At 63.9% G+C, this 7,388-nt stretch overlaps 1 protein-coding gene across 1 annotated transcript in view; it reads right to left on the minus strand.

Annotated features, from left to right (window-relative positions):
• The window catches only part of Adamtsl2 (ADAMTS like 2), a 28,588-nt gene extending 21,365 nt beyond the window's left edge, over positions 1–7,223 (minus strand). Inside the window, exons 1-8 of the mRNA XM_033759002.1 lie at positions 7,146–7,223; positions 5,710–5,800; positions 5,080–5,234; positions 4,387–4,462; positions 3,405–3,507; positions 2,625–2,770; positions 2,395–2,518; positions 66–146 (exon numbers count right to left, since the gene is read on the minus strand). Coding sequence (XP_033614893.1) covers positions 66–146; positions 2,395–2,518; positions 2,625–2,770; positions 3,405–3,507; positions 4,387–4,462; positions 5,080–5,234; positions 5,710–5,799 — 775 coding nt within the window. The 5' untranslated portion in view covers position 5,800; positions 7,146–7,223. The remainder of the gene's footprint in view (positions 1–65; positions 147–2,394; positions 2,519–2,624; positions 2,771–3,404; positions 3,508–4,386; positions 4,463–5,079; positions 5,235–5,709; positions 5,801–7,145) is intronic.
• Positions 7,224–7,388: the final 165 nt, after the last annotated feature.

A 7,388-nucleotide genomic window follows, 5' to 3' on the forward strand; every position in this document is an offset into this window, starting at 1 on the left:
CCCCGGCCCGGGCCCCTCAGGAGCCCCCTCCCCCTGCTGACCCTGCCCCAGCACCAGCTGCTAACCTAGCATGTCTGCAGACTTCTTCCTCTCCACGATCTGGATGTCCCGGGCACCGGCCGGGATGTGAGTCACCAGGGAGTAACCTGCGGGCACACAGACAGCAGTGAGCGGGCATGGCCCACAGAGCCCTCCTGGGGCGACATGGAGGGAGGGGAGTGGACAGTGAGAGTCACATGTGGGTGGCAGGTGCCACCCTGAGCGATGGGGGAGGCGGCTGTCTAAGGGGGCAGAGGCCTCCCGCCCTGCCAAACACCCCGTGCCATCCCAACGCTGACCCTTCCTTGGGCACCTGACCCATGCCCACCAAGGCGAAAGGAACTGCCTGCCCTTGCTGGTGCCCACCTCAGCCTTCCCAGTGAGCACTGCGAAACACAGGGGCCACAAACACTGGCATCACCAACTTCAATCCTGCCCTCCGCTATCACCAAGAAGCCCTGGACAACTGCTGGGCTCCTGGGTCTCAGCTTCCTCATCTGTATGCAGGCACAGTGCCACCTGCACTGTCACCTTGTCACCTCTAAATCTCGCCGACAAAGCTCGGGAGACCTGCAGATGGAGCCCGGCGGCCCTGCGGGTCCCCGTGCTGGCCGGCTGAGGCCTGCCCCAGGATGGCCAAGAGGGGAGGCCACCACGGACGGGGTCCTCAGAGTAAAACAGGGGCTGAGGGCCTGGGGTGGGGGTGTGCCACCTGCAGGGGTAAGGAATGGCCAGAGGAGCCCCTAGGACAGAGGACCAGGCCCCACCCTCATCCCACAGATCCCCAGGGTCCTGGCCTGACCCTCACTCCAGCAGTGCAGGTAAATGGTGCCCAGTGAGGTGTGGGGTTGGCCCCATCAGCTATTTCTGTGCCATCAACTCTGTCGCCATGACCTGTAGCAAATGACCAGGTGCTGTCCCCGTGCGGAGCCGAGCAGAGCCGCAGTAGCCTACGGTACATGGTGTTTCCACCGCAAACCAGCAGCACCCAGGATGGGGACAAAAACCTGAGCACGCCTGTTAGGTGCAGTTGATTTAAATTCAGGTGTGCACACTCCGGTGTTGGAGCCACCGTGGAGCTCACACAGTTCAGGGCGCTGCTGCTCACCTGGCCCTTGCTGTGACACAAGCACCAGTGGGGCAAGAACCACACGCATGGGTCGGCAGCCAGGACACAGATCCCATGCGGGGGCTGATGGGCTCTGATGCAGCCCCACCCTGTGGGCTGTGGGACCTCAGGTGACTCTGCTACTCTGTCTGTCCCATGGCTTAGGGCAGCAGTCTTATTACCTGCCTGGTTACCATTCTGCCAGCCCTGGCTTGGTGCCTGGAATGGAAGCACTGGCAGATCCACTGGGACAGGTTCCAGGCTGGCTCCCATCCGCTGTGGGGGCTCAGCCAGGACATGGGCCTGATCAGAGCCTTGCCGTCACTCACAGAGCCTGGCATGGTCAAGGCGCTAGGAGAGAGATACGCTGCCCGACTGCTCATCCCATCTCCTTGCCCCCGGCCCGTGGAAGGCTGTGAGAGCAGATGTGTGGCAGGAGGTGGGGTACATAGAGCTCCAGCTGTGCTGTACCTGCTCCTGTCCCTCGGCTGCCCGGGGAGACAACGCGCACAGGTCACAAGTGTCTGGTTGCCCCGCCTGCCCCATCCCCTCCCTGTCCCTCAGCCCCGCATGCCCTGCCCTGGGCCCACATCCATGCCCCAGCCTCCTGGTCCCTCACTATTCCATGCTGTCCCCATGTAGAGCAGCCCTTCCTCTACCTGCTGGACCAACCGGCAGCCCCAACAGGATCAGCTGTAGTCCAGACTTGCCTAGACTCAGTTTCCCCATCTGCTGAGTGGGTTCAAGTTGCCCTGCCTCCCCACCATCTGGCGGTTGTACGACCAGAGAGGAGTCCGGTCGAACACCAAGCATTCAAAGTGACATCCTTCTGAAACTATGAAGGCCAGTCACTCGCCCTGACGGCCTGGAGGGCCGGGCCAGCTCCGCACACAAACACAAGGCCAAACAAAGAGCGGCTTTGAGGAGGGACAGTGCTGCTGGGGACAGAGGGCTGCAGGGAGTCAGGCCCAGGGGAGAATACTCTGAGACTCAGCCCGGCATCTCGAGTGCCCACAGGCAGGTCTCCTGGCAGCTCCAAAACCTGCATTCGTGCCTCCATTTCCCCCTTCCTAGTACGGTGGTCACACTGCCATGCAGCTGACTTAAAAGTCAAACATGATCTTCATGCCCAGGGTCCTCTGGTAGGCAGTGGACATTCAGGAAAGAGCCACTGGGTGTTGCTAGTCAGAGGGCCCCACAGAGGGCCCGTCCATCCCCCGGGTAAGCAGGAGCAGGGGCAGCCTTACCGAGAGGCGCGTTGCCCTTGCGGTAGTTTCCAGTCACGTGGGTGCAGCTGCTCCCATTGCCCTGGCAGATGCCGCACTTGTCCAGCGTGTGGGTAGAGAACAGCACCCCGTCACAGCCGATGGGCTGCAAGAAGCAGGAAGACGCTGTTGGGGGCACAGGGCGTGGCCACCACCGCCCAGGCGGCCGGCACAGCCAGACCAGTTGGACTTCCGCTGCAACGTTTAACAACCTCACATTTTCCAGACACGCAAACCCCTCGCAGGTCAGTGAGCTTGCAGGATGTGCCATCGCGGGCAGACACCATGAGCTGCCGCTGGCCGTCCACCGTGGTGCAGTGCAGGTCGCAGGGCTTGCTGGAGATGTGCACATAGTCATCTGGGGATGAGAGGGGCTCAGCATGCGGGGCAGGCTCTGCCCCTCTCCTCCTGCGAGACGGGAGCCTCCCTTTGCAAGAATAGGAACTGGGGCCGTGAGTGCAGAAGGGACGTCAGGGTCTTGGTGGCAGTTCTCAAGCCTCAGGCCACAGCAGCCCACTGAGCCAAAGGCATGGCCTGGAGCCCCAGCACAATGCAGCCCCAGGAAGCAGGAGAGGCCAACTCTTCTACACTGTTGTCTGAACAACTCGCTTCCTCTTCCCGAGAGACAGAGACAGGCAGAGAGCGGCTGTCACCCCACCCCGGGCCCCATGGGACCGTGTCCAGTCTAGGATTGTCTGGGCTGGTTCCTGTCCAAGCCCCTGGCCAGTAAGTGGAACAGTCCTGACCTTGGAGGTCAGGCCTACAGGAAGCTCAGCCCCATGACCTGCCCAGGGCTGATGCCTTGGGTATGGGGAGGGGGGAAGACCCCAGGCCCCCCTCAGAAGATCTGGGGCCCCTTTCTGGCTCCAGAGCTGTCTCTAGAGACCCCTGCTCCCAGACTCAGTTTCCCCGCCCACCCACCAGTCAGGGCCGGCCCTGGGGACTGTGCGGACCCTCCACCTCTGCAAAGCAGGCTCCGGGGCGGTAGGTACCAGGGTACAGGGGCTTCCACCGGTAGGTCCGCCCGTCGAACACGCGGGAGTTGAAGGAGACGCACTGCTCCTCGCGGAAGCTCCTCCCGTCCGGCGGGCACTCCTGGAAGAGGAGCAGGGCTCCAGCACGGGTGGCCTCCGTCCCCTGGCTCTGTCTACCACGCTCAGGAAGGGCAGCGCCCACTCTCCAGTGTGGCAGGTACCCCCATCATGTTCTGCCTGACACCCTTCCTGTCCCCTGCCCCAGCTTTCCCCCCAGCCGTAGGCAGAGGGGCCAGGATGCCAGGCGCTGCCCGCCAGTGCCCCCCCCCGCCCTCTGTCCTCAGCAGACCCTGCGGTGTGCGGTGTGCTCAGGGCTGGTACTATGGATGGCCACAGGCAGGGACTGCATCCAGAGGAGCCCGGGAGAGGGAGGGTCACCTCAATGGCCTGGCATAGTCAGGCGGGGTATCTGTCCCGGGAGCTCACAAGCGTCCACTGAGCCCAGCAGCACCATCCCGAGAGGGCAGCTGACCGGGGACCTCAGTGCAGAAGCTATGGCCACTTGCGCTCCTGTGCACTGCAGTGTGAAACTGACCCCAGCGACAACACCTCCCGGCCTGCGTGGACCAATACCCTTGTCCCATACCCCGTGTTCCGGGGGCAGGTGTTGAGGTCCAGACTGACCAGCCCCATTGACAGCCACCCCGGGGCCGGGCCAGCCTCCACCTCCTCCCCAGCCTCGGCCTCTGCCGCCTCCATGCTGGCCCAGGCTGATGAAGCTGTGGAGACCTGGGACCCCAGGCAGCTGCGATGAACACCAGGGTAGGAGCTGGCAAGGCCCCAAGAAGTGGCCCAGGGGACAGGGCAGGGTCCACGACACACTGCAGTCTGAGTGCCCCAGCCCTGCCCAGACTGCCCTTGAAGGGTGCTGAGATGCATGTGGGGGCCAGCAGGGAACCCACGTCAGGAGGGGAAGCAACATCCCAGGCCTCGGCCTCACCTCCAGGCTGCAGAGCTGGTGGCGCTTGGCTGTGCCAGTGCAGGTCCTGTTGCCGGCACCCAGGGCGGACTTCCTCCTAGCAGGAAGACAAGTGCTGAGAGAGTGTCACAGCTCAGGAGTGGCCCTGGGGTGGCCCTGCGGCCAAGGCTTCCAGAACCACCCTCCCAGCCCCAGGAAGGAGGTAGCACCAGGTCTCAGAGCCCAGAGCCCGTGTTAACAGCACCACACTTGCAGGCACAGACCTGTGGCTCATGCTAGCACACAAGGCCATGCCGGCTGAGACACGTCGCCGGGGTCGCCGGGGTCCCCTGCTCCCCCCGTGCTGCCCATGAGGAAGCGGGTGCGCGGAGGGGTCGAGCGGCTCGCCAGAGAGCAGCAGAGGCAAGATTGAAACCCAGGTCCGTGTGACAGAGGGCTTTCAGCCCACGCACGCCGTAATCCGCCCCATGTCCATCAGGCTCAAGCCTGTGGAAGAGCAGGCCAAGGGTCTGGGCCCTCAAACCAGAGCCCCGGGAAGCAGATCCTGCTTCTCCACAGGGAGGCCTCCTGGGACCTGGGGGGCTGCAAATCCAGGATGGAGGCACTAGGGAGAGGGAGCCCCTGCTGCCTCCCGCTTGACAGCCACCAGCACCTGGGCCTGGGTGCCCACCCCACCTTGCCCTGTGCCAGCCTCTGTCCACGCGGTGCCCCCACCTCTGCTGCAGACAGTGCCGCTCCTGGGACGTCACCCCACCTCCGCAGCTGCGGGAGCACGCGGTCCACTTGGTCCACTCCCCCCACCAGTAGGCGGTGGCGTCAGCGCCACCCTCCAGGCTGTTGGATGTGGGGCTGTTCTCCTGGGGAGAGACCTGTGGGTGGTTGGAGGAAGGCTCAAGTGCCCAGCAAGACAGGGCTCTCCCCGCACCCGAAGGCCCCTCTGGTAGCTAAACTGGAGTATACAACCCAGGCTCAGGTCTCCCAGCACCAGGCCCGAGGGTCCCCTGGTCTTAAAGCCTGAATATGGGGGCTTGGCAAGCTCCAGAGGCCTCGGCTAACTGGCCCACTGTCTTCCACGCACCCTGGGGGACGCAGCTCAGCCTTTCTCGGCAGGAGAGCATCAGCCACCTCCATCCACTATCTGGCTTGTGGCTAGGGGCTCGGGATGCCAAACCCCAGCTCAGGGCCCGTCTGACTGGCTGTGAACAGGTCCTGGGAACCGGTGCCTCTGTGACCCTGGGCCTGTGCCCCACACCCACCTCACAATGCATCCAGGCAGTCTGTCTTGGGTGACTACACCTGCCCGTGCGGCTGAGTGAGGGCCCGAGACAATGACACCCCACTCACCGAGAGCTCTGTGGATGCTGCACCCCCAGCCACCACCGCCATGGCCAGCAAGGACCAGGCCCATTGTGAACACTGCCATCCTCCATCCATCCTAGGAATCAAGGCCACTGTCACTACCTGGCCAGAGCCGGCTTGGGGGAGGTCTCCAAGGGTCACCCAGGATGCCAGGGGGCAAGGTTGTCTGGGATCGGCTGATTATGGCTGCTCGTCATTGAGTTCAGCAAGAAGGCACTCGGGAAGTGATTAAAGAGGTCTGTCTAGGCCTGGACGTAGACAGGTGACATGTGTGCCATCTGGGACACCCTTGACCTGAGGGCACACAGGGAGGCTTCACGCTTTGCTTCCAGGCCCGAGCTCCCTGCAGACACCATGGAGAGCTTCGGGGCAGGAGGCCCAGCCTGGGGGGTCAGTGTGGCAAAGGACAGGAGCACCAAGGGCCAGATCAGCCCTGCACCTGCCATTGTGCACCCTGCCCTCCTGCACAGTCGTGCCCAGAGAACCTCAGGTGAGCATCCTTGATGAGATCCCCCAGGAATTGGCACCCTGCACCTGGGAAGATGCAGTTGCAGAGAGGGTGGAAAGCAGCTTATGACTGCAGCCCAGGGCCATCTGGCTGACCCCTCCCAGCACTGTCAGGGTCACACTGGGGTCAGTTCCCAGCGATCCAATCCACCCCTGACCTCAGCTCTGACCCTGCCCTAGTAGGGAGGGAGAGGAGAACCAGGGTTTGTCTCCAGTGAGCCTCACTCGCTGGGGAGTTAGAGGAGGGGTTTCCCAATCCACGCAGCCCAGAGATGAAAGCTGACCTCCCCAGACACATAGGGCTCGACTCACACCCAGGTCCCTTGGGGCAATGTGGAGGTTGCCCAACTGCACCCGTGAGGCCAGCCCTGCCCTCCCCGCACCTCAGGGCTCCCTTCCTCAGGCTGGGCAGGGCAGGTGTTGGAGCCAGCTAGCCGCACCCTCGCCCCACAGGGGCACACATCTTGCCCTCGAGGGTCCCCATTCCACCAGCTCCTTCTGCACCCCAGCCCCCGGGTCGCAGAGCCCTGGCTGGCCCATATGCTCCCTGGCACCCAGCCCTACCCACGGCTGAAGACAGGTGCCGAGAGCACTGCGCGCACACTTGGTTTTCATTAGGCTCCCAGACGCCGCTGGCCTCCAGCCAGGCTGGCCTGTGTGGATCCATCCCTCCCCGGGGTCCCAAACCAGCAGCAGCCGCAGGAGGGGCTTATAGAGCAGGCAACTGGGGCACGGGCTGAGGTGACAGGGCGGTCCTGTGCCTGCCTCTGCGGGTCAGGTCTCTGGTCCTCCTGTGGATAAGGGCACCCTGGAGCCTGGGGGGCTGCTCAGCCCCTCCTCTGGGCAGCTGGACGAACTGAACTCAGGCCCCCAGCAGGCTGCGACGTGACAGGGACAGGGACTCAGTGGCCTACCTGGCCAGGCCTCAGCAGGTTGTCCTCCCAGAGCAGGGGCCAGCACCAGGTGCGCAGCCAGCGAAACCGACCGGAGGCCAGGGGGACGTGCAGCTCTGCCTCTCTCCTCCAGCCGCTGGCCTGGCCGCCTCCCTCTCCCACTTCAAAGTGCATCTGAGGGAGGGGATCCTGGAGGGGAGGGGCGCAGCCCAGTGGCGGCTCTGTGGCCGCAGCCGCCTTTATAGCTGTCAGGCAGACGGGGAG

The sequence above is a fragment of the Fukomys damarensis genome, unplaced genomic scaffold, assembly GCF_012274545.1.
Source record: "Fukomys damarensis isolate Sample0158 unplaced genomic scaffold, DMR_v1.0_HiC HiC_scaffold_36, whole genome shotgun sequence".
Lineage (NCBI taxonomy): Eukaryota > Metazoa > Chordata > Mammalia > Rodentia > Bathyergidae > Fukomys > Fukomys damarensis.